The 27,004-nt window shown below is 50.1% G+C and overlaps 1 protein-coding gene across 1 annotated transcript; it reads left to right on the top strand.

Annotated features, from left to right (window-relative positions):
* The first annotated feature begins 839 nt into the window (after nt 1-839).
* On the top strand, nt 840-18,870 carry RNF126 (ring finger protein 126). Its single transcript, XM_073323861.1, has 9 exons — nt 840-996; nt 9,708-9,766; nt 11,935-11,998; nt 12,530-12,774; nt 13,554-13,622; nt 13,713-13,782; nt 15,006-15,099; nt 17,283-17,398; nt 17,642-18,870. The coding sequence occupies exons 1-9, from the start codon at nt 922-924 to the stop codon at nt 17,789-17,791; spliced, it is 942 nt and encodes a 313-aa protein (XP_073179962.1). The 5' UTR covers nt 840-921; the 3' UTR covers nt 17,792-18,870.
* The last annotated feature ends 8,134 nt before the right edge of the window (nt 18,871-27,004 follow it).

The raw sequence follows: 27,004 nt of genomic DNA, 5'->3' as shown, positions 1-27,004 counted from the left end.
GGCCTAGCGGTAGTGGGAGACGCTGTCATGGGGGGCTTCTTTTGTACCTGAGACCAACAAGCAGACAGGCCTCTGTGCAGACCCCACAGATCCCAGTAGGCACACGTAGAGGGACACCCCTGTCCCTGTGCAGCCCCCTACGCCTCATGTCCCCGTGCAGCCCCTAAGCCTCTGTGCAGCTCCCTACACCCCACATCTCTGTGCAGCCCCTATGCCCCTGTGCAGCCCTCTACACCCCATGCCCCTGTGCAGCCCCCTACGCCCCTGTGCAGCCCCCTACACCCCTGTGCAGCCCCCTACACCCCATACCCCTGTGCAGCCCCCTACACCCCTGTATAGCTCCCTACACCCCATATCCCTGTTCAGCCCCCTACACCTCATTTCCCTGTGCAGCCCCCTACACCCCTGTATAGCTCCCTACACCCCATACCCCTGTGCAGCCCCCTACACCCCATACCCTTGCACAGTCATCCCCCCCCCACTACTTCCTATACCCCTGTGCAGTGAGGGGACACAGACCCTAGCTAGGGAGCGGTTCCCCAAGCCCTCCTGCTCTTCCCCCTCTCCTCAGAAGACCAATTAGCTCCTCCTCCCAAAATGCTTTAGCCCCCCCCACTTCCTCAGGAACCCTCCCCCCGTGGGGCGTGGCTATGCCCTCCAGTAGTTCCCTCCGCCCCACCTCCACCCTCTCCCCTGAGGCGACTCAAGGCCCCACCCCTCCAGGCAAAGAGGCCCCGCCCCCTCCCTGTGGGCTCCCAGAGGCCCCCGCCCTCCTCAGGAGTCGCAGAGGCTCCGCCCCGTCCCAGTCCGCGTTTCCGCCAGTCCCACCGCGAGCACCTTTCGTGCCCGCTCGGCCGCCGTAGCCGCGCCGTGCGTCGCCCCCCGCCGGGCGGGGCGGCGTGGTGTCGGGGGGGGGGGAAGATGGCGGAGGCTTCCCCGCAGCCGGGACGGTATTTCTGCCACTGCTGCGCGGCCGAGATCGCTCCGCGTCTGCCGGTGAGGAGGGCGCCGCGGCCTGAGCTGGGGGGGGAGCCGGGCAGTTGGTGAGGAGGGGGGCCCGGGCCGGGCGAGGGATGAGCGGGGGGGGCCGGGCCGGTTTGGGGGGTGAGGCATGGGGCGGTCGGGTCGGGTGTGGGGGGGTTGAGGCATGGGGAGGGTGAGGCATAGGGCGGGGGGGGCAGCCGGGGCGGGGGGGGGCGGCCGGGGCGGGGGGCGGGCGGCCGGGGCGGGGAGGGGTTGAGGCATAGGGCGGGGGCGGGCGGCCGGGGCGGGGAGGGGTTGAGGCATGGGGCGGGGGGGGGGCGGCCGGCCGGGGCGGGGAGGGGTTGAGGCATGGGGCGGGGGGGGGGGGCGGCCGGCCGGGGCGGGGAGGGGTTGAGGCATGGGGCGGGGGGGGGGGGGGGGGCGGCCGGCCGGGGCGGGGGGAGGGGTTGAGGCATGGGGCGGGGGGGGGGGGGGGCGGGGGGGGGGGGGGGCGGCCGGCCGGGGCGGGGGGAGGGGTTGAGGCATGGGGCGGGCGGCCGGGGGGCGGCCGGCCGGGGCGGGGGGAGGGGTTGAGGCATGGGGCGGGCGGCCGGGGCGGGGAGGGGTTGAGGCATGGGGCGGGGGGGGGCGGCCGGCCGGGGCGGGGAGGGGTTGAGGCATGGGGCGGGGGGGGGGCGGCCGGCCGGGGCGGGGAGGGGTTGAGGCATGGGGCGGGGGGGGGCGGCCGGCCGGGGCGGGGAGGGGTTGAGGCATGGGGCGGGGGGGGGCGGCCGGCCGGGGCGGGGAGGGGTTGAGGCATGGGGCGGGGGGGGGGCGGCCGGCCGGGGCGGGGAGGGGTTGAGGCATGGGGCGGGGGGGGGCGGCCGGCCGGGGCGGGGAGGGGTTGAGGCATGGGGCGGGGGGGGGCGGCCGGCCGGGGCGGGGAGGGGTTGAGGCATGGGGCGGGGGGGGCGGCCGGCCGGGGCGGGGAGGGGTTGAGGCATGGGGCGGGGGGGGCGGGCGGCCGGGGCGGGGAGGGGTTGAGGCATGGGGCGGGGGGGGGCGGGCGGCCGGGGCGGGGAGGGGTTGAGGCATGGGGCGGGGGGGGCGGGCGGCCGGGGCGGGGAGGGGTTGAGGCATGGGGCGGGGGGGGGCGGCCGGCCGGGGCGGGGGGGGGGGGTGTTGAGGCATGGGAGAGCAGTGGGCTGGGGACGGTGAGTGATAAGACTGGGGCCATGGCGAGTAGTGGGGGGCAGAGAAGGGGGCTAAAAGAAGAGGGGAGCTGGGATTGGAGGGGTCGGGGAAGGGATCCCCCTAGGCTGGAGGGGAAGGGGGGGTTGTACTGGGCGGGGTTTGGGGAAGCCCATTTGGGAGGGTGATGGGCTCTGTGCTGGGGGGGGGAGGGGTTCTAGCTTGCTGGGCATCCCCTTGCTGTTCCTAAGTTGGAAGATAGCAAAGTGTATTGGAGACTCTTGGGTTGGGAACAGGAGGGTGAAGAGGATTTTCTCCCTCTCCCCCTACCATGTTCTGGGGTGGTGGGGAAGGGTGGGACCCTGATGACAAACTGCAAGGTGGTGGCTGTTCCCACGCACCCTTCCCCCAGGCTTTCGAACTGGGACAACTTGACTAGGAGGGTGACTTTAAATGTTTCAAGGTAACTTATACAGCAGAATGTTTGATCAAAAGATGCCCACACCCCAAGGCTGCCTACAACAGATACCCAGAGAAGGTGTCTCCTGGCACCCATCCATGCCTCTGGGTTCTTCTTGCCTCACTGCCTTCATTTAGGTAGAGGGAGAGGTTCTAAGTGACATTCTTCCAAATTAAAGCTGCATGCTTTCTACTCTATGTGCACCAGAAACCCCCCCCCCCCCAAAAAAAAAAAAACAAACCAAACAAACTAGGGGGTGCGATAGAGTTCTTCCAGTTATCAGGAAGATTCCCTATTAACAGTCAGTGAAAACAAGCTGAGTGTAACCGTTAGAGAAAGTAATGCTTTGGAATCTAGAAATGGGCAACTGTGAGGCAAAAACAGTAATTTCACTGACCAGTGCAGGAGTGTTTCTTACACTCACTGTAGTGCTTTAACTATGTGCTTCGAGCTCCAACTAAAATGCCCATGCATCTTTACTTGTTAGGAGAGAAACACCCTCCCCCCATAATGGTAAGAAAGAAGTGCTGATTATTGGCATGAAAGTGACTTTGATAAAGCAACATGTTTGACCATGACTTGTAGGAAATCTGGCCAAGATGTGTTCTATTAATGAGTTGCCAAATGTCATCAGCACATCAAGTTTGTTTTTGAAGTTAATGAGCCTTTCCCTTGATGCTGAGCCTTTATTTGTTCTGAAACTCTTAACGTTGTGCCAGGAAATTATTTGCAATAGAATTTCTATCTTTAGTGAAATTCATTTGCTGATCTGGTGTACAGTGAAAACTCAAGTTGTGCCATGAACTTGGTAGTGAGTTCCCGATAGAATACTTGACATTTTAGTAGAGTGCTTAGCAGCTGACTATCTCAGGGCCCTATAGACATGGTGCTAAATATTAATCCTGTATTACTGGGGAAATTGAGCCCTCAAACAGATTAAGAAACTTTCCCACAGTCATAAAAACATCAGTGCCAAGGTTGGAATTAGAACCCACTTCCCTACTCTAGCCACTAGAACATGAGGCTTCTCAGAGTTGTATTGCTTCTAGGGAAGTCTTTTTAAATTGTGTGCACAAATAATCCAGTTTAATTCATCTTTAAAAATCAACCCAGAGCTTCACTACATATTGTAAATGTGTGCTGCTGTCAGTCGGTCTCTTTACTAGAGTAATTCACAGGCCAGTGACTGGTTGGTTGGTTGTGCTGGACTCCTTTGTCAAATCATCCTTCTGAGAGTTCAAATCTATATAGCATTTTATACAGTGATAAAGTGAGCTTTTACTCCACCCTTTGACTGGAGTTTTGGAAGGAGCAAAAGGAAGTTAGGTGTTCAGTTCTTATTGGATGCCTAACTCCCTTGGGTCTCTTTGAAACTCCCAGCTGTAAAGTCTGAGTTGCAGAATCCTACCAAAAATCTATCTTCTGTTAGGCTATATCTACACTACCGCATTTGTCAGTACAGTATAACTTATGTCGTTCAGGAGTGTGGAAAAAACCCACCCTTCTGAGTGACAGAAGTTTCACCAACAGAAGCACTGGTGTGAAGAGTGCTATGTCGGCCGAAGAGCTTCTCCTGCCTTTCTTTGGGGGTGGTTTAATTACACTGACAGGAGAGCTCTGTCCCATCTTCACACAGCAACTACACGAGAGATCTTACAGCGGTGCACCTGCATTGGGACAGTCCGCTGCTCTAAGCTCTCTAGTGTATACATAGCCTTGGTGAAGTATACAAGGCTTTGAGATACACAAGTCTCTCTTTCTGCCACAGACCTGATGAAGAGCTCTGTGTAGCTTGAAAACTTGTACCCTCCACCAATGGAACCTGGTCCCATAAAAGATATTCCCTCGCCCACCTTGTCCCTCTCATATCCTGGGACCAACATGGCTACTCCACCACGGCAAGCTATCTCTTCGTGTCAGACTTTACACCTAGTACCAGCAGATTGTGCAGAGAACTGTCTGTTTATCTTAAAATGAAGTAGGGGAAAGTTTACAATTTTTGTTTTGAGGGGGTCTAGATTAGTTCAATGATTGTCTAGTAATTGTAACAGGCTGCTGAGAAGGTTGTCAAATGAAAACATCTCCTTTAAATCAGTTGCTGTTCATCTGCTACTGTAGCACTGCTGTGATGCTTGGTGTGAAAAGATTCTGCCTTTTCCTGATGTTTTTTAACCCCCCTAAATAATTACAAAAATACTCGTTTTGTTGCTATTTATTTTTGTTTGGTAAATACTCTCCCCCATCTCAGTCTGTATCTGGTTTAGCTTTAACATAAATACCAGCATTATGGATGTTCCTCACGACATAATCGTTGTAAACAGTTGCTGTTAAAACCTTCCGGTGCACCCTGATGCTTGATTCTCCAAGTGTGGTGTGTCTGAATATACCCGGTTAACGCTTTATATGGAGGAGGTTTTTTTAGGTGTGACTATCAAACACCACGTTTTATTTTCTAGTCTGATTATGTTGTAACGGACATTTTTAACCACAGCTTCAGACTCACTAACTGGATGTCATTTTCTTTCCTGGTTGACCGCAAGGAGTCCCCTGATATTTTGACAAACTACTGTTGAACTGGGAGGTTAACATTTTTGTTAAAGCAAGTTTAGCCCACAGCCTTTAATCTGAGCATCCAGCTCTCCAGATAACTCCTCAATTCACTAGCTGTTTGGATGAAAACTTTTCTGGCTGTTTTAAAATCAGGAAAGAATGTGTATAGCAAGGTTTTCTAGATACGCCACCTTGGACTTATGTCAAGTACTGGTTCATAAACTAACCAAGGACAAGGCAGGTTGTTGCTTGAATGGAAGACTCTGAGGAAATCCAGTGTGGTGATGCAGCTGGTGGCGCTCATTTTTCTGAGTCAGCCACTGGAAGCACCCTTTCTGAAATACATAAAACGGAGGCCTTTAATCTTTAGTCCCATTAGAGATTCCATAGTGCTTTTCAAAACATGCTGAAGACAGATTTCTTGGCCAGATTCCAGCTTAATTAGTCTACCTACCTACAGTTCTTCCTGCAATGTTATGTTGCTGCGTTCTTTTAAACACCTGCTGTTTCACTTCTGGGATACCTGCACTTGAGCAGTGGGTGAAGTGAACCTTTGTATAGCTGATCCGTTCTTCAGTGGGATGAAAGAATTGGATTTATATTTTAAGTTTATATACATTTTAAGAGCTAAAAGGCTGATAAGCTCCTGCTAAATACTCTTGAGCTTTGAGAGGGTGGATAGGGAATTTGTTGGTGGTTCCTCCCCTCTCCCCTCCCCGCCCCCGCAAAAAAAAAACAACCCTTCCTGCCAGATATATTGGTCACTAGCCTTGCGTAATATGCAAAGTTGGGTTTCCTATAACTATTGGAGCAATCCTTTTGGTGGTGAATGCAACAGTTGTCTGTCTCCTAACATAGCTCAGTGCTGAAAATCCAGGTTCGGTTGATGCTCAAGAAGCTGGTTGTTTCAGAGGTCCAAATTAGGAAGGCCACTCTTATTGACTGCAAACTAAGTTGCCAGAGTGGAACTGGCACTGCATGTGTTACAAAAGGAAAGAGTCTAACAGTTTGAAAAGCAGTAAACTTTGGCAATTGTGCTGTTCCAGCTGCAAAAGAATTTGCTGATTGCTGTATTCAGAACTGCCTGTTGTCAAAATTATATCCCTCTAACAGGAAAGCTGAGAGGAGCAAATCACTTGCTTCTCTTGATCAGGCTCATGGTGCTGAGTGTGGAAAGCAATAGATTGGTTTTGTAAATTCTTATCCGAATGGGGCATTGATGGAAATTGAGTAAATTGGCTGACGTTTATTTCAAAGTCAGAGACTGATCCAGCTTTTTGTACATTCCTGCCTCTGTGTGCTGTTGACCAACTCCCTGGGAGGCATTTGGGTGAGGTAGGAACACGTTTGAAATACAAATTGTGGGTATTTTATAGAAACATGATTGCAAATCTAAAGAGAGTTCAGTGTGGGAGAGGAGGCAGCTGTGTTTAAGTGGTATTCACTGACAGTCCCTACAGATGGGTGGTGTCTTGCTGATTCCTTATTCTCTTGAATAGAGACAACATTAAATGGATTTTGGGTTTTGCTGTGCATAGCTAGGGTCTTACAATGTGTTTTGTTTTGTTTTTTTTCCCATGGCTCGGGGAGGGATCACAAACTTCTTAGCAGGGTGAACACAGGCCACTTGCATCCTGTTCTTTTGGGAATCGGGTAGCTCGGCTCCTAGGTGGAATATCTTTGGGCTTGACTACACTGTCCCACAGTTTGGACTAAAGGGGTGTGAATAGCAGTGCGCACCAAAGTGCTATGCTGTAACTCCCCCTGTGTGGGCACTTTGGGTGTAAACATAAAGATCGTGAGTTCACACTAACTTAGTCCTCTTGGACTTGGCACCTTTAAGTTCATGCCTGCAGTGTCCACATGGGAATTATAGCACAGCACTCACTGCTATTCATACCACCTTAGTTAAGGCTGCGGGTTAATGTAGACATGCCTTATGTTCTAGTGGGTGTGACAATCCCGAAAGTAAAAGTGGTGGGGAAGCAGCATCTGCATTTTTAAAAAGATAAACTCAGGTAAGCCAGCTATCAATATCAGTGGAATTAGCAAATTCCACTTTGGTCATTTATATTTTGCCTGCCCTAAGTGTCGTGTTTGGTTCAAATTGGGCATGGTACACTTCACTTCCTCTCTTCAGCTGCACTGTATTGTATAGCATTGTTGTGTGCAGTTATTTGTGGGGGCTCATTATACTGACAAATGATTCCTTCATATAATTTTAAGCCCTTTGAGTTTCTTCTGTCTCAAAGGGGCTGTCAAATTATCAACAGTCATTAAACATAAATGCTTTGCTAAAGCTGGGAATAAACAAGAAAAGCAGGTGTGCAGAGAAGGAATCCGTTACTCTGAGAAGGAATCCTGATTCTGAACATGCAGTCTGTTTGAGCTTTATAAACGATCCCATCTTAAATTGGGCGCAATAGAAGTAGACCGAAAGAGCTTTCTCTAATGAGCGTGCAGTGTGGGAGGTTATTTTAGTGTTTGTGTTGCAGAATGACCTCCTTATGTCTCCTTGAAGCCTCCACTGGTATAGCTACACTGCGATTAAAAACCCATGGCGGGCCCATGCCAGCTGGCTGGGTCTGTGAGGCTTCTAAATTGCGGTGTAGACATCTGGGTTCTGGCTGAAGCCTGGGCTCTAGGACCCTGTGAGGTGGGAGGGTCCCAGAGCTCAGGGCTGCAGCCAGAGACCCAATGTCTACACCGCAATTAAACAGCTTCTCAGCCCCAGCCCCGCATGCCTGAGTCAGCTGGGTTGTCTAATTGCAGTGTAGACATACTCTGTGTGGTGAAAAATCCCAGATCTTGTTAGGTCCTTGTTAGGTTGCTTTCCTCTTCGTTCTTCTTGACATTATAATTGGCAGTAACTGTAACTCCACATTGTTTCTCTTTCATTCTGACCGTTTGTCCTCTAGAAGCCATTTGAAAATCAACACGTATGCATGCTGCCTTGCCAGGAAATCCAGTGGTTTTGCTTTCACTTCGCCTGTGACTACATCAAGATCCATCTAATGCTCTGTCTGTGCTGGGGGTTAACCAGTGTTATCTGAACCACCTTTAAACCATGCTCCAAACAGACTCAGGCTTAAGTTTGTCTGGCCAGTGTGATGAAGGCCTAAGTTCCCTCTAAGCTGTGCAGCCACATGGCTGTGCGGCAGGCTATCAAGGGCCACGCAGGTGGGGAGAGGAACCTCTCCCCCAGGCTGCTGTGGTAAGAGAGGGCTGGTGGGGGGAGTCCTCTCTCCCCCGCTCCTCCCGCGACAGCCTGCACCTCAAACCTCTCATCCCCAGCCCCACCCCAGAGCCACCCTCCTATTTGAAGCCCTCACCCCCTGCACCCCAACCCTCTGCCCCAGTCCTGAACCCCCTCCCACACCCTGAACCCCTCATCCTCTGCCCCAACCCAGAGCCCACACCCGCAGCTGAAGCCATCACCCCTCTGCCCCAGCCCTGAGCCCCTCTCGCACTCCAAACGCCTCAGCCCCATTGTCGCCACACAGCACCTCCATATTGGTGGACATAACAAAATTCATTCCATACATGGATCTAAAAAATTAGAGGGAACATTGGTGAAGGCATACACTAATGGTTTTAAAACTGTTATAAAGACTACTTGTCTTCCTGTGGTCTATAATCTAATCTCTGCATAATAGAATGCTTTTAAAACATGATTTGATAACAGTTGTGCCCTGTTCACACTGACTAAGGAGACTTATGCCTGAAATGGTTTTATGCAGCATTTAAAACTGGTTTATGTAATACAGTGTGGAGACAGAAGAAGGGTGTAGCCATGTGTCTGTATCCCATGAGTCTGTTAAGTAGAGATTCTTTTTACAAAAGGGTGAGAAACAAGCATGGAATTCTGGGATTTGTAGTCTTCAGTCATAAAAGGCACAGAATAAGTCCAGCCAGGATTCCTGAAATCTCAGTTGCCATCAGTAACTAAAGAATGCTCTGGAAAGTGTGAGGTAGAAAGGCTGCCTATTACATTTGTAGGTAATCCTGCTGTTCCTGGGGAAGGATAGTAAGAGTGAGGCTGTAAAGTTTGGAATTTTCTCTGGAGTTGTTAACTTCACGTATTGTTACATGTTGGTCCTCATGGTGAAAGTTGGTGTGGCCTGCATGAACTGAGACCAATTTCTAGTTATTCCCCTTAAATGTGAATAATTTGAGCCCAGTGTTGCATAGGGCTGCAGTGCTATGTGTCCTACCGTATCTAATCCATAAAGGTGGCTTCCTCCTTCTCCAGGACTTAGAGCTCCTGCTTGTTGCCAGAGTGACTCGAAACAGTGAATTCTTTGGTACTTAAAGCATGGTGGACTTTGGAAGTGGTGCACTGCCTGACTTCACCTCTTAGTTTATAGAGTATTATTCTGAGTGCACAGAGTCAGGGTTTCTGTGCCTTATTCCTGTTGGCTAGCTGGAAAATTCATCCTGGAGAATGGAACGCAGGGTTTTTCTCCATTTCTCCATATGGAAGATACTATCTGTAACTATTTTCTAGCACCTGCGTTTCTCATGTAGTTTTTCTCTTCTATAGGATTATATTTGCCCAAGGTGTGAATCTGGTTTTATTGAAGAACTTCCTGAGGAGCCCAGGTAATGTGCTGTTCCTGAAGGATACTGTGAGCATTAACTTGGGATCTTCTCTGTTCTGTTTCCTTTTCCTGGGGTGGGAGATATTACAAACTAAGGGGACCAGTTGGACAACCTCTAATGATATTTGGCTTTTCTCAATGAAAACCTTGGGGGCCCAGCTACTTGGTTTTTCCAAGTACATACTTAACTCTCACAGTCTGTGTCCACAAATAAGTCAACATGTTTCCCAACCATGATGGTTAGAAGCCTGATATCCTGGCTAGTGACCCGTGGACCATTCAGAGAACTTTCTGCAGTCTTGACTGGACTTTCTCTGCCCTGTGCTGATGGGCTGCTTGCTCCAAACCCCTCTCTTCCCCACAGTCTTTTCATCTTAGCTTCACTCCATACTTCTTTTCTCCCATGCCTTGACCCTTCATCCCCCTGCCCTTTTCTTTCCTTTCCTTTTAACTGATCCCCTGCTAACTAACCCCCCCCCCAAAAAAAAAACAAACGAAAAACCCACCATGCAACTTAAATCCCATTTGCTGCCATCACATTGTTTACTCTGCTTGTATGTTCAACCCCTTCCCCCACCCTGCGTCTGTCTTGTCTAGTTAGTTTGTAAGCTCTTCAGGGCAGGACCGTCTACTGTTCTGTGTTGCAGGGTGCCTTGCACAATTGTGCCCTGGTCTTGGTTGGTCCTTAAGCACTGCCAAAATATACATATTAATTTAAATGAAATAGTAAGCATGACAGTATCTGATTTCTAACAGGTTTCAGAGTAACAGCCGTGTTAGTCTGTATTCGCAAAAAGAAAAGGAATACTTGTGGCACCTTAGAGACTAACCAATTTATTTGAGCATGAGCTTTCGTGAGCTACAGCTCACTTCAGCTCACGAAAGCTCATGCTCAAATAAATTGGTTAGTCTCTAAGGTGCCACAAGTACTCCTTTTCTGATTTCTAACAGTTTTTCTGCTATGTAGACAGTAGCACCTAGCTGTGGGTTAATCGGGGGTAGCTCCCCTCCGCCCCCCAAAATCTGAGAGAGCATATGATGTCTCAAAGGGCACTGTGAAGAAACATCCACTATTATCCATACACACAGCAGGAAGCAGTGATACACACAGTTATACAGAATGTGATCAGGATGTGGTTTTTGCCTTGCAAAAAATGCTTTAATGTGTGGACACGCTGACCTGTTTTGGCTGTAATGGTGTGTTTGCCAGTGCAGGTCACACGTAATGTGATTCTTGGTCTTGACTTGCAGAGAGAGTGGCCTTGAGATTTAAACAGTGCAAGGTGACAAGATGTTAAAGAAGTCCACTTACTTACACGTTTAAGAACAAACAAGTCTCTGCATACATCAACTGTATCAAGTATTCATTAGTTATTCCTTTGGATTGCAGTAGGTTTTCTAAACCCATGAAGAGGCATAGCTCCATCCTGAAAGGCAGCATTGTCTGGTAGATGGAGCTAGAAATCATGCCTAGCTAATCCTAGCTTTGAGAGTGACTTGCTGTGACATTGGCAGAGTCACTCAGGTGTTCTGAACCTCCGTTTACTCTGCTGTAAAACCAAGATAACATTTAGCACGCACATGAGCCATGAGGAGTAACGCTCATACGGCTTTTTGAAAGCATAGCGCTATGTATTCTCTTGTAATCATTTGCTAACTCTCATTCTCTGACTGGTCATGTGATTTTGCAGTGCAAAAAAGAGGACTGGTTCTGATGAGTGGGTTTCCAACAGCAGCATTAAGCATGTTTGCATCGTTGTCGTGTTGGCATCCTAAACCTTACCCTCATGGTGCTCCGGAGAACGTAGCTGAGTTGCCTAGGGGTGGAATGGGTAGAGAATGCTTGGCTGATGTAACAGGTGGGTCTTCCCTAGCAAAGTTACTGTTCTGCAGCTTCATGAGATGCGCACGAAGTGATCAGCAAGAAGGGGGGGGGGAGGTCTGAATGTTCAGGGAGGTAAGGGACAGCAAGAAGAAAAATTACACGAGTGATTGTGGTGGAAAACAGCAGCTGATGAGAAAATGTGTTGCCTGTGAAATGGTTTTGCACAACTCGTAAAGTGGTATGACGTCTGCCCCTACCAAGATCCCATCCCTTGGTTTCCACCTACTCTGCGCCGTCGCGAGTCCGCATTCCTGAGGCTAACCAATGCTGTTCGCTCTTCTCAGGAATGCTGAGAATGGTTCCAGCTCTTCCGCATCGACCAGCGATCAGAGCAGGCATCCATTCGAGGTGAGTAATAGCCACTCCCCATCCCCTACTAGATTCTTGTTGGTTTTGTTTTTTTTTTTCCTTGCCATTGAATCTGAATATTTCTGCAGGGATATCATTTTATATTGTCCCCCTGGATTCTGCCAAAGTTTGAAGGTAAATATCATCCAAGCGCTGCTTCTAGAACTCTCTAAATAGCCTGGCATTCTTCTCCGAGTATAGCTGAGTTTCCCCCATATCCCGTTTTTGTTAGGAGGAGCCATGCTGTGGTATATTGAACTGTTTATCTGGGCATGCCAGGGTCACCGTTTAGAGAGTCAGCAGTTAGCCTCCGTTGCCACACAATGGTATCAGAAAAATAATGGTTATTTCCTAAGTCTAATTTCAGCTGATGCTGTCTGCTCATTGCAGAGCCTCTGCTCAGCACAGAGCCCTCAGCTCTGATGCTGGAGCTGTCTGCAGAGTCTGGCTTTGTCTCGTCAGAGGCCTTTGTTAGTAGAAGTAAAAGGTCTCTCCTTGTGACCAACCTGCCTTGAATTCTCTTCGCTACAGAACGTGGATCAGCACTTATTCACCTTGCCACAGGGCTATGGCCAGTTTGCCTTTGGGATTTTTGATGACAGCTTTGAGTTTCCTGCCTTTGGGTCCAGTGGCCAATCTGAAGACAACAGGGACTCCGAGAACCGGCGGGAGAGAGAACACCAGTCTCGGCACAGATATGGTGCAAGGCAGCCCCGAGCCCGTCTCACTGCACGGCGTGCCGCTGGCAGGCACGAGGGAGTCCCAACGCTAGAAGGGTGAGAAGTGCTTTCTAATGCTCTGCTCAGTGCCCAGGGCTTGCTTTTCTTTTTAAGGTGGTTTAGCTGAGAACCATAACATTTGTTTGTGTTATCCATTCTCGAGGACTAGTCCCTTATTAAACACTTCCTACATGGAGTTATTCTCCTTCACAGGTGCCTTACTTCCTATGCAAACAGCTGCTTTTGGGAGATTACATTTCAGCTGGAATAGAACCCTTATCCAGCCTGTATCTTGAGTGAAACTGACTTGCTGGCCGTGGTTTACCTGTACTCTACAATAGATCATACCGCAAAGAAGGGAATATGCCTGGGAGCTTTTAACTAAAATATGCCCTAGACTGAGTAAGCATCTGTCTGCCCTGATTCTTTTCCTTGAGCATGGTCACTTGTGGGCAAAGCAGCATGAAAACCAGCTGATGTGTCCGATCACTGGTGAATTTCTCCACTCCTTACAGTCAGCAGCTGGAAATGATGCTACCTCCCAGGCCTATGCTAGAGTGGATTGACTTTTCTCTAAGTGCATCCCAGAGACACTGTCCACTTCCCACTTTTGTGTAGAAAAATGGTCCTCTCTGAATAAAATCCTTTGACTTCTTCCTGTGGCAAGAAATAAGTAGTCACTAGGATGCAGTTGCACTTTAAACCGGATACTGCATCTTACCTTTCGTTCCCCCTGATGGTACCACAGTATTTCCGACCCACTCTGGACTTCAGGGCTGTTTGTGGGATTTAGTGGATCCTAGTTCTTCTTTGATCTTGATTTTGCTGTCTTTCAGAATCATACAGCAGCTGGTCAACGGCATTATTGCACCTACGACAATACCAAACCTAGGACTAGGCCCTTGGTGAGTTGGAGTTACGGGCTACTCTACCTAAAGGTCTGGTTGTGTGCAGCCCCAGTGGAGACTAAAACCCTGTTGTCTTTATTCTTAAAGGGGAGTCTTGCATTCGAATCCAATGGACTATGCCTGGGGTGCCAATGGCTTGGATGCAATTATTACACAGGTAAACCTGGCACCTGTTCTATGCCTCTGCCACTGGGGGATGCTCATGTGCAGTGGTTGGTACTGGGGTGGAACCCTTTCTCTAAGAATCTACCCTTCTCCCTTCCATAGAGGGATAGCACTGACATCTGTCTTGGTTAGTAGGGACTCACAGTCCAGTACGTCTCCAAAACCTAGCGTTGAGTCAATGTGTGTAAAAGTAGCTACAAGAGGTGCTCAGGTTTGCACTCCATTGCCAGGGAAAATGTCTTTTGTTTTCATGATTCATGTGTCTTGAAATGCACAAGGAGGAGGGCTCTGTTTACTTCCCCCTGCAGTGGCTTATCCTTTCAGTAATGGTTTCTTAAAGGAAGCAATGTATTTGAAAACACAAGCTCTGCGCCTAGAGGGAACAGTATGAACAGAAACATGTTTCAGTCAGGGCTTGGCTGCGGTTCCAAAAGACAAGCATGTTGTCCTGTCTGCCGCAAGCTGACAACCTGTTTTATGGCTGTTGGTGGTTTAGGGAGGTAGAAGAGGGGGACCACGCTTGATTCTGCTCCTGGTATTCCTCATGGTGTCCGATAACAAAGGCATCCATTAAATTAAGAGGAAATAATTCCTTTAGCATATGTTTGGCAAGTGGAATTCACTGCTGGAGAGTTCTAAGACCAATTGTCATGACTGGGGCATGGGCGGTCAGACCTAGTGGTTGGAGCAGGAATCTGGAACTAGGAAGCAGCCCAAAGTAGGGAGATCCCAGCTGCAGGCACAACTCCCTGTTCCTGTGCTGGGTTTGTATAGAAGTTGTGAACCAATCAGGACCTCCAGCGTTCTGCCAATCAGATTCCAGGACTGGAGTCCTCTGCCAGGGGCTTCTATTCTGGCAACTGCTAGCAGATCCCTGGGTGGCAGGTTGGAACTTACTAGCTCCTAAGAGCCCTGTGGACCAGGGTTCAAGACTTGTGGTTTCCGCCATCAATACATACGTTAAATTTTGTGCTGAGGGGTGTCAGCTGGTCCATTCAGAGGTCAGGGGGAATCTTTCTCCTCGATGCAGCTCTGCAAAGTTGCCCAGGTCTGTGGTGGGGAATTAATATTTGAAGCATCAGGAGTTAGCAAGCAGTAAAGGCGGGATACAGGTGACAGGACACGGTTAGATGGCTCAATACCTTGGCCTAACAAATCCTATGTCCCATCCAGCCAGTGTCGTTGTCCTGTACCATATGGCGTTTTGTCTTTCAGTTATTAAATCAATTTGAAAACACTGGGCCGCCTCCAGCAGACAAAGAGAAGATCCAAGCGCTCCCCACCGTTCAGATAACAGAGGAACACGTAGGTACGTCCCCTGCCTCCTTCACCGAGGAGTCCAATGAAGAGCTTTGCAGAGCTTTCATGTGGTTTTTCCCTTGGAATTTTCATGTTGGCGAGTAATCTATCATAGGGCAAAAGAATTCCGGAGGCAGAACTAGGCACAGCTCTCTCCTACTCCTGCCTGAACAGAAGTACTGTAACGCTGATAAGTTTGCAGTAGGCCGTTAACTGCCCCATCTTTAAAAGCTAATGTAGCTAGAGACGTATAAAGATTGGAGCCAGCACAGAAATTGGCCGACTGTCTCAGTCTCCCAAGTCTGCAGCCTGTCTTGGAAATGAGAGGTCTTTACTATCTCCTGGGCATTGTCGCCTTTTAGGGGAATCTCACACCCAGTGGCACTGCAGCGTAGGACTGGTGGTGTAGAACAGCTGGCAGCATGGTTCCCACTACCTAGAGATCTGCTCAGGCCTCATTTTAAAGCCCAGACCGAACCTGTTGAGTTGTTTTCATACCTGACCCAAACCTGATGCTTTAGTTGGGTGCGTCCCATCGGCTTCGTTTCAGGTAGCAAGGCTCTCGCTCACACTGCTGCCCCCACCCTCGCTGTGCCGGACTACGCTCTCTGGTCTCCACCCCCACACTCCACTCACCCCCCGGGAGGTTCTAGCCATGCCACTGCTGGGTGCAAACAGTACGTGACACGTCGCACTCTGCTGGGGCTCCTTCCTACAGGACTGGGGAGCCCAGTCCAAGGCATGCCCCTGCAGGGAGCGCGGCTGTCTGGCAGCGGTTTCAGACAGCCCCCGCGCCTTTGGCCACAGGGTTTCCTGGCAGGCAGGCAGGACGGGGACAGAATCCAGCCCACCTGCCTGGCTAAGCCACCATCATCCCACGTCTGCTGTACTGTGGTGTGTGTCTCCCACCCCTACCTGCACAGCAGTGCACGTGGGCTCCTGGTGCATTCCAAGGCTCCTCTCTGCATCCTGGTGCTGCCTGGCTTCCTGTTTGGGAGAAGTGCGCGGAGCTGCGCAGCTGTCCGCCGACTCCTTCAGCCACTGCTGCCACCTCCACTGAGCTCTGGGGACAGGGAACCGGATCCTTCCCTTGCTCCCTCAGAGTCCAAACCAGAGTCTGAGAGCGTCAAGTTCTTTTCAAGTCTGATCTGACACCTGGAGTCAGGTTCTGGTCAGGTTGCCAGCCTCTGCCGCTGTGTCTTCTAGATGGGCTATAAGCAGCATTAGATGACACCGTGGTAAAAATGCACCTGGTGGGGCTGCAGCAGTGTGAAATTCTCCTGAAACTATCAGTGCTGATGCAGCCACTGCATGTAAAAATCTCTTGGGAGCAGCGAATAGTGTGTGCTGGCCGTCATAGCCGTGCATAATAAAATGCCGGACAGACTGGCTTACAGGAAGAGAGATTTGAATCTGTTAGGGTTCATATAGAATTAGGCTTGGCAGACTTTGATTTTTATTTTTTATACGATCAGTGTTTATCTTTAAGCAATTTTTTTTCAGTTTTTTTATTTCCGTTTTCACAATGGTGGGAAATGATGGGAGGGATCGGTCAGTACTTCTTTAATGATGGTATTTGTTGAGACTCAAAGTTAGTTTTATAATTGTTAAAATACAAATTGTCGACCTCGCCTGTCAAAATATACAAGGTGAAGTTCCATAACTCAAATTCTAATAGGTTCTCAAACTGCCTTTTTCTTTCTTTACCAGTGTGTCAATTTTGATGATTGTTTGATGATTGACGGAAATATTTTTTTGTGGGTTTGTGTGTATGGTGACATTGACATTTAAAAATAAAAATCGAATCCTTCCAAGCCTACATATGAAACACTGGCAGCAGCATGTTGAGGAAGGGAGTAAGAGAGAAAATATAGGTAAGGAAGGAGAGGAATTTGGGAATAAGGTGGAGAGATACAGGCAGCTATCCCAAGTGACAGAAGCTCTGGAGGCAGTAGCTTTCTCCCCAGTGCTGGGGAGACTGTGAAAGGCCAGTTGCCAGATGACCTAAGGCAGGAATAAAGAGTCAGTCAGATGAGCTGGAGCACGTCCCTGGTGAGTTTTCAAAGCTGGACAGCTCTGAACCAATTTCTGAACTGGCTGGGGAAGCCAGCGCTCATTCCGCTCCCAAGCGGTGAATGAATAATACCCAGTCAGCCCTCTTTATTCCTCGCTTTGTGGTTTTGTGCCTTGTAGGGTCTGGGCTCGAGTGTCCTGTATGTAAAGAGGATTACACACTTGGTGAAAATGTCCGGCAATTACCCTGCAATCATCTATTCCACAATGGCTGTATAGTCCCCTGGCTGGAACAGGTTAGTTACACCAGCGCCCGGATCCCTTTGATGCAAGGGGAATATTATATACTCTGGCCACGTTCCATTATACTGTTCCCATTGGTAAATATTTCTATATCCTGCTGATGCCAGAGCATGAGCAGCCTTTTGCCTCTGAAGAAGGAGGTAGGCAGTAGCATGACTGGCTGTTACTTGCACTGTTCCCGTGTCCTATGTCTAATCCTTTCTCTCCTGGCTTTTTTTTTTTTTTAATCTCCAAAGCACGACACATGCCCCGTGTGCCGGAAAAGTTTAAGTGGACAAAACACTGCCACGAATCCCCCAGGACTCACAGGGATGAATTTCTCCTCGTCATCTTCCTCCTCCTCCTCCAGCTCACCAAGTAATGAAAACTCATCAAACAATTCATGAATCCTAGTCCAGCCCCAATCCTGTGTGCCCTGTCCATAGTCCTTCCTCCCTAGCCAACGTAAGCAACTAAGGGCCTTCCGCAGCGGAGCAAGGGGGGAAACCAAAACCCAGAAATTCCCTCACGAGGCCCCTGGTTCTTCAGAGACGAGACACCTCCGGCTCTCCAGTGGGGGGAAGATCTCTGAATTCATCGCGTCGCCATGCGGACTCTTAAAACTGCTGTGAAAGACCGTTAAGCTTCACAGATTGGAAACCCAAGGTGCTGAGCTATTGTCTGCAACTCCAGCTGGGGGAAGGTGGTTTGTATGGTTTTGAGATTCTGCTCTTTATATTCTCTCCCCACGCCCCGCTCCTCCATCCCTTATGCTTTGAAGTTTTAAACCTTTAAAATGACAGTGTAACAAAATCCAGTTTGCGCCGAGGATCTCCAGGTGGGGAGGGCGAGTGAGGGTCAGGGAGTTGCCACAGAAAATATGAACTCACGGAATAGACCAAGCTATCCTGCCTTCCCCTGCCACAGTCCCTTTTTGTTTTCTTTATAACTTCACCCTTCTCATATTCAACACAGAAAGGGTTTTTATAATTTTAAATTATTACTGCTGTTAAATAAATGGACGTTTCAGCTCAACAAGAAGTTATGCATGATTTGTGGATAAATACAGGGTAAGCTCGTCTGAGTGCTGTACGATACCTTCCCAGTGGCTGGCCAGTCTGTGCTGAGATCATTGTGCCCTCCTTCCCTCCCAGTGTGCTGGTACACAGTGACTTCTTTAGCACTAGGTTCCTACTGACCAGCACCCGTGTACATTGCCAGCCTGCAAATCATCAAGCGCTGTCGGCTGTGGGATAGAAACTTGCAGCATCTTTGTTCAATTTCTGTATTTCTACCCCCCCTGCCACCCCCCGCAGTCCTGCCCTTCTCTCACCCTGGATGCAGAATGTTGGCTGCAGGACTGAAATTGTACCCAGAGCGAGGACCAGCCGAACGCCATCATGATCAGATAAAATACAGAGCAAGTGACGCTTGGAAAAAAATGTATTTCAAAGCTACTTCAAAATACAGCTGCTTTAAAAATCTCCAGGAGCTTGTGAATCAGTTTCCTTGCAAGAGTTGGTTTGATGGGGGGAGGGTAGTGGGGGGGGGAACTTTTGTCCTACTGTTCAGGGGCTGGGGGGCAGGTTTTGATTTGGTATGAGCTTTTTTAATAAACTGATTCTCTCTGGAGAGAGGAAGTCAGAGCAGGTATGCTCAAAGTTATGTTTTCATGGGTTGTGGGCAGGACCTATTCATTTACTATTCTGATCACTTTAAAACTTCAGCTTCAGCGGCGGATGGTATGATCCTGAAGGCATCTATAGTAGGAACCTGTGTAGTTGGGGGTTTTCCAGGCCTGCCTGCTGGAAAGAGGGACCTGCCCCATGTAAAGGGGAGGCTGTGACACAAGCTGTAGCTGGAGGATTAAGTGAAGCAACTGATCCCATGGAAGACCCCAAAGAAGCACCATGGGTGTGTGGATCCAACTGAGCTCTGAGGCTGCACAGTCAGCAGGGAGCTAGGTGGGAAGTCAAGCTGTCGGACCATAGAAGATGCTGTATGATGTGTCTTCAGGGTGAGAGGCAGAAGCTTACTTCTGGCGTCAAGTGGAGGATTCTCAAAAAAAAAAAAAAAATCTTCTCTTGAAAGCTGGCCACACTGACATAGTCTGGCCGTAGAAAGAATTCTGAAGTCTTAGCCGAGATCCATGGTGGTGAGATATGTAATGTGTGTTGAAGGCCTTCATAGAAGTGTACGTAGGCAGGAAGATAGGTAAGGAGTCTGCTGTAGAGCGATCCTTTTCCTCCAGGGCGGGTCCGTGTGGCAAGGTGCATGAGTATTCTCTCCTCTCCAAGGCCAGGTTGACAGGTTTTACCAATGTGGCTATGTCAGGAGTGTGAGGGGGAAAAAATCACCCCCGTAACTCACGGCTTTGCCAGCAAAACCCTTTGTGTAGACACCTCTTATACCGCAAAAGGGACTCTTGCTGGTATAGATAATATCATTCGGGGAGATGGTTTAACTCCACAGGCAGAAGAACTCCTTTTGCTAGCATAAGCTGCACCTCCCCTAGGGGACTTTGCCCAAAGCTTTTGAAATGTGGACTAGCCTCAAGTAATGTGAGTGTTCAACAGGAAGAATCTGTCCTACCCTGCGAACTCACAGCTGCAGTTCTGTGTGTTGCTGGTAGGTGGCGCAACAGACCCAGAGGTGTCAAACAGTCTGGTTGTGGCAAAGCTAAAATGTTCTGAGAGCTGAAAAGATGATTGGGGGGGAAAAACCATTCGTCATTCTTCCCCTCTAAAGTGGTGCTCTGGGTTACATGTTACAACCGCAAGCTGTCTCCTGTTCCTTTCCCAGGTGTCTCATGGCAGTCAGCCCGGTCATGTATTGACCCAGCTAACCTAGCCTTCAGGTGAAGGCTTTTAGTCTGACTCGGGGGCCAAGGGGGCCTGGCTTATACCTTTAGTTAAGGTCTGTGGCTCAGGATGTAAATTTTAGGACTCTGCACTCTCTTAGCTCCGCAGCAGAGCTACCACGGGGCTCATTGGGAGGTTTGCACAAAGGTCAAGGAGAGGATCTGGCCTTTATGTCGTAACAAAACTTTTTTTTTTTTTTAGTCCTTGACATTGTGCTAAGAAGGGAAATATGCTCCTGGTTAAGACCAGTGGCCTTTCTTCCTCTTCCAGCCGCCTTTCTCCATTTCTCTTCCAGTCTGTCACCTCTTTTCCCTCCCTTGCAGTAACTTCCAGTCTCCCACTGGTGGATCCAGCTCCCCTTCCCTTGCCCCCCTTCCGTCTGCTAAAACCAGAAATAGCTCACCTTGCCATCTAAAGTGTCGTTGGTCATGTGCGTTATCGCCCCAGCAAGGTTAATGGCAAGCAAGGGAGTACGTACCTATCTCATTGTTTCAGGCTTGCTGCAGACTCAGGCAGAGACCGCTGCCTCAGCTGCACTTGGTGCACATTTGGAAGGTTATCTTCGTAACCGGCGGGCTAGAAACCTTTTTATAAAATGAAAGTTTAGACTCCAGATGAGCCATGTGGGCCACATAAATGTACCATGCTGGCCCGTGGCTGTATGTTTGACACCATTGCTATAGGATGTGTAGTGACAAAGGCCAAAGTGTGCCCCGTTGTGATTAGGGCGATCCATATAAAATTGACTGCCTTCCATATATCCCTGCCATAGTGTATTTCCATTGGGGCAAACGCAATGAGAACCAAAACCTAACTATCTGAGCTCTGAGTCTTTGGATCTCCTGGCAAAATCAACCTATGGACCCTTCCCTGACTGCTCCAGTGCTCCTCTACCCAGACTCTTGGGGTATGTTCTGCTTCACCTGGAGTTTCCCTGTGTCCCACCGGTTCCCCATTGCTTAATGTTGCCAGGCTACGATACTGGTGACTCCTCTAAATTGACTTGTTGTCCTAAGGCCCCATTGCTAGTTGGCTTTTAGGGCAGTCCCTGTTTTTAGGATTCAAGGGTAGAAGCTCGGCTGTGCTCTGAAAGGTTGAGAATGCAACCAGGAAGCCATGTGCACTGTGGAGAGTGGGAGGAGCTGGTAGACTGGCTGCTGGGCCCACGTTGACAGTCTAGTGTGTGAAGTGGAGCCATGGGAGAGGCTGGTAGGATGACTTGAGTAATCCTGCAGCTGTACTTTCTGTTCCAGTGACACTTCATAAAACAAACTGGCTGTTACACGCCAGCTGGGTCACTTGGATTGCCACACACTTCAAACCCTCTTGTCTCACTTCTTGGTTGCCTTGTGCTGTTGAAAATCTTTTGCCCTGTTTTCATGTTAGCTTGACAGCTCCGGGTGGGAAGGGAGGTATGGTATTCCGGGTATCCCCTTTAGAGGGTCGTGCCAACACCTCCACAACTTTCAACGGCATCTGTCTTGAGATGCTCGCAGAGGTGCCTTGTGCACCATGTGTTGGCTTTTATAGATTTGTTAAAGATGCATTGGGGCAAGATGGTTCTAGCCCTGCTTTGTGGAGAATGCGCAACTTCGAGGTTGTTACTGACATAAAGGAGGGACCAGTGCCATGAAAACCCAGGGGCTGTTTTAAACACACAGCGGTGATGGTTGTGGTAGTACCCAAAGCCTCAGATCAGGAGTGGGAACCCTATGTCTCCCAGAGAGTTAAATCATGGCAGCATAACCCCTTCCCGTTAAGGATGAGGTTTTCCAAAGAGTTCTGCTCCCACCTCGGCAAGTGGTCAGATGTTCTCAGTGGGGATGCTGCTGAGTCCTTAAGAAAATCAGTGCTGAAAATCTGTCCAGAAGGATATTCGTTCCCTCCAGTTCTTTATGTTCTGTCATGTGCAGGGCATTGGTCCATCCTAGTTCAGCTGTGCTGTTGAGGCTGCTGGAAGTCTAAGGAAACCCTTAAGCACAGGTCTGTGTCTTAAGATCCATCCTCCCTTGGATGGATCTTAAGGTTTGTCTAGCACCTCTTCTTAAACGGTTTCGGAAGGAAAACTAGACCATTTTGCTAGAGGATGGAGCTGCTAAAACGTTGGGAGAAAAAGCCCAACTGTGAGTGCAGCGCATGGCCACCGAAAGCGTGTCTGGGATTCACAGCAGGGTCTAATCCAGCGAAGCCCAGGGGAGCTACTACACCTGAGCAGCAGTGCTGGAATGTTTCTCCTGTCATGCTCACCAAGTGGACAAGTGTCAAAGTTCCTTTGATCTTTCAAAAGGCTGGTATCTTCGAGACGTTGCATCAGGGTCGGTGGCTTGTTTGGAACGTCCTGAGCTGGAGGGTGAGGCTGGAATTTTGTCACCAGGGCTGCCTTGCTTGAGGGCCAGCTCTCTCAGCTCATTGATCTTGCTTCTGAGGATGAGTGGGTTTAGACCCAGGATGGACAGAAGAAAGCATTTATCTCATCATTAAAACACAGGTCTGGGAGACAGAGGTAGGTTCTATACCCAACTCTGCCATCGACTGAGACCTTGAACACCTTTGCTGTGTCTTCCCACTTGTAAAACAATCCACTCCACATAGGGTGGCTTAATTCATTCATGTTTCTAAAACACACAGTCTCTCAAACTGCCAGAAGGCTTCCAAGAGTTTCCTCGCCAGCTGTTGAACCTCAGCCCCTTGTGGCTAACGGTGGTGGTGTGAGACCTGATTCCCTTTAGCAGAAGGCACCATGGGGTTAATGCATGAGCTTTTCCCCTGAGCACAGACCTGTTCTAAATCTGGTTTGGTGACAAAGCAAACAAGTCTGGCGGTTTCCGCTCCAGTCACCGTGCACATCTGATGTTACCAAATGACTGTGCAGTTTTGATTCCCAGAATCTGGCTCAGCAAGGGTGTTGCAGAACCGTGCACTGCCAGAGCCCTGTGTGGGACGCTGCCGTGCTTGTGCTATGTCTGGTTCCAGCCATCGTCAAGATCGCTACATTCACCCAGTTGTTTCCTTCAAAGGAAACTGGAGTCAGCGCTGTAGCCTGTGCCCCTTTAAGGACCGAGCTGCCTTCAGACACATGAAGGATGACTCTGGCTAAAGTAAGAGACTTAGATTCTGGATACCAGGGTTCGATTCCCTGCTGTGCCACACACCTTGGGCAAGTCATTTGGGCTCAGAGCCTTAAAGGTTTGGGATCTGGGCCTTGATCTCCCAGCCTCTGTAAGCTGGAGATAATAGCACTGTCCTACCTCAGAGGGGTGTTGGGAGGTGATGCCTTAGGTGGATGGAGGTCAGATTACTCTTGAGTGCTCAGTAAGGGGGCTATAGAAGTAGCTCAAACCAGCACACCTGCATGCCTTGAACTGGTTGAGGTGCAAAATGAGGCACTTCCTGGAATTGTTTTTGGTTGGGGGCTGGGGTCCCTGCTGGGCAACATAAATGCCCATGACTAGGGGATGTAACCAACTAATAAAATCTAAAGCTTCCATCCCGCGCTGTGTTGCTCTGGGTTTCATGGAGAGGGAAGCCTTGCGTGTGCTTTTCTGACCAGAACCGCGCTCCAGCATTAATCCCTGAGATGGGAGGTGGGGGCAAATAGATTTCTCCTGCAGCTGAGATCTCCTGAACTGTCTCTTAGTGGGTGAGATCAGGAGCCCTGTGCTCCGCATGGGATCACAGGTGACCTTTCCTGCTCTGTAAGAGGATGCTGCTGTAGTAGGGAAGCTGTTGTCCCAGTCTGATGGGGTGGCTTGAGTCCACTAGCCTCATTTAGTTACTGAGAAACTGGGCTACTCTGTGGAGCTTGACTTGGATTCCTACTAAATAGCAAGGGGTTTTCCCTCCTCCTCTTCCTGCACCAGGAGGGGAAGCACAGTGATTAGGATCAGGCAGCTGCAGTTACTTGATTCCACAATGGAGCCTTTGATGTCCTGGGCACAGCCCCATGCCCCGGTGTGAGAGGCTGGCAGCAGTAAAATGAAGATAGGCCAGTTCGTGTACCAGCACAAAGGAGCAAGTCTCTCTGCTGCATCTGAGAGAGGCCCTGTGCCTCCCGAGATCAGAGGGGAGCCTGTGTACTATACACCTAAGATAGGAATTCCTTGGTCAGGCTGGAGCAGCGGTGTGGTGTACTGGCTCTGACCTGGGAGTCAGGAGATCTGGGTTCTACTCCTGGCTCAGCAACTGACCCCTGTGTGCCCTTCGGCAAGTCACTCTCCTCACTCTGTGCCTCAGTTTCCCCTCCTTTGTCCTCTCTCTAGATTGGCATCCCTTTCCCAAAGAGCTCGCACTCAATGTACAGCACCTAGCACCATTTGGTCCTGATCCCAGATGGGCCATGTCAATGTTCCTGTATCACAGATTATGATCCCTGACAGGGCTGTTGAATCACAGTTCCTTGCCTCAACATGGTCACAGCTGGAGTCCACCGGTCTGCAGCCCACCTTCCAAGTAGTTCTGTAATGCTGGGCGCATAAGCAACATGTTTTCCTCATGCTGAAGATGCTGAGACTCCCAAGTGATTGGGTGGCCTTATGAACGGGAGCATGCTGGACTCCACAGGGGGCAGGCTCCTGCTGGAGAGTAGTAACAGAGCTGAGCTCGTCCATTAGTGGTGGCACCCACGCGCCATTCGCAGTTACAAGGGCATGCACACAGAGAGCGACTTTGAACCGCTGCTTCCTAGCAATTGGAACCCATCGTTGCCTTTCTCCACCTGGCTTCAGACCTACCTTGTTGGCTTCCCCTGGGCCTAACCAGACAGCCCAACCGGATGGGCAGAGTCTGCTGCTGCTCTGGCACGGAGGCCTTGGGTGAGAAGTTTCTCTTCCGGCAGAGCTTGGTCTGGGGGGTGGCGACAGTTAGGAAATCCAGTCACTGCCCCAGTTCGTGCTGCTGATGTCCAGAGAAGGGAACTTCCTCCCAAATACAGATGGTAGCAGCAGGGTGACTCCTAGCGCAGTGATGCGTAGAAGGAAGCACGGGTGTCTTGCTTTCATTGCGGCAGGGATTGCAGGCTGGGCTGTAACCTGGTGAACACAGGCCAAGAGCACAGTCCTCTCAGCACGTGGGAGCCCTTTGCTTCCCTCTGATTGTCCTTATCTGTGGAGAAAACAGCGAGGAGTATGAAATCCAAGCGGGTTCTGGGAATGTTATCAGTGCTATGAAGTGAGATGGCCCTGGAGTACCATTGATGAGCTCGTGGGGCTGTTCTTGTATCTGGGGCCCTGCCTTGCCCTGGCCTCCTGGGACGTGTTTGGCTGTGAGCGGACCCTGAACTCACTCCCTATCTTATCTCTGCCCAGTCTCTCTGGCTACTTCAGTCTCCTGAGGACCCTTCCCTGAGGATGTCTCCTGCTGTTTGACAAGAGCTTAAATGGAGCCATGGCTTTCACTTTCTCTTGGCTCATTGCCTGTGGATGGGGGAGGTGGTACCCATATTAATGGGACCAGCGGGAGGTCACATCTGTTTATCCTGCTTCTTTCCCCTTCTACCCTACTCTGACAGCTGGGACCAGCTCATCATCTGGACCAAATCTGGCCGTGCTCAGTGCTGACCTAGTTAGGTCCTTACTGAGGATGCCCAGTGGTGGTCATGAATCCTGAGGATCTCGGCGATGAGTCAGAGCCGCCCTATAGAGGGTCAAAAGGCCCCATTGCCTTGATCCCTTTACTGGGCTGCATCAGGATCCAATGTCCTAGGGCAAAGTGAGCTCATGCCCATTTGGGCCTGTGCCCTTCTTTGAGCTGTGGGCTGTCAATCTGACCCGCCAGGCTCTACGCTGGCCACGGGGCGTCCTTCATGGGGCTGTGAACGAGCAATGCAGGGCAGACAGCTCTGCTGCTTTAAAGCCCTCTCGGCCCTTTGGTGGTGGGGGAAAGGGACACAAGACAAGGACTTGGAAAAGCAGGAGTCGCTGGTTCTTTTCAAACCAGCCGCGCCCTGTTTCATTTCATCGCACACACGCGCACGCACCTCCCCTTAACTTTGCTCTTCAGGACAAATTCCATCACCCGTCTTGATGCTGTACCTAGCTAATACTTCACACACACAGCATTTGACACCTTCACCAAGGTATCGAAGGCAATCACTGCTGTGCGTGCCCTTTCAAGAATGGGCCCCTCTAGCTGCCATGTTCCAGAGCTGGCCGCCGTCCACTCTGTCTCGCAAAGGCACAAGTTGTAGACCAGTGATTTCAGCTTTTGGAAAGCCAAGCGGATGCAGCACAGAGAACCCCAAAGAGCAAAACTACAGAGATTTTACCGCTCGTCCTCCAGCAATGACACAGCCCTGTGGCTACTGTAAAAATATGGAAGAGTGCTTTAATTTGCCTGGACGCTTATAGACATACACTGTATACACGTGCATTGATACATAGTTTAACAAAAACAACCCCAAAGTGTCTGGCTGTTCCCACTTGGGTAGCTCAGCCTCACGCCATCTGTGGTCCTCCTTTTGAGGGAACAATAGTTGGAGCATTATGCCCAGAGATCTTGGGGCCTGCTGCGGGGGGACGGGGGAGCTGCCAGCGCTCAGGGTGACACAGCAGGATCATTCCACTTCCTGGTCCACGGGGAGCCAGTTCTATTCAAGGGGGAGCCAGCGTCCTGGCTCTGGTTTGGCACTGCTTGCTGGAGAGCAGGTCCAAAGCAGTGGTTTTAAATCCTTCGCTGCTCCCCATGCTGGAGGGCAGGGGGAGAGCCCATCTCCTTTTTCGTTACAAAAAATAATAAATAGCACAAAAAAGTCCTTTTAAAAAA

Source organism: Lepidochelys kempii, chromosome 25, assembly GCF_965140265.1.
Source record: "Lepidochelys kempii isolate rLepKem1 chromosome 25, rLepKem1.hap2, whole genome shotgun sequence".
Classification (NCBI taxonomy): Eukaryota; Metazoa; Chordata; order Testudines; family Cheloniidae; genus Lepidochelys; species Lepidochelys kempii.
This window is presented reverse-complemented; position numbering and strand designations above follow the sequence as displayed.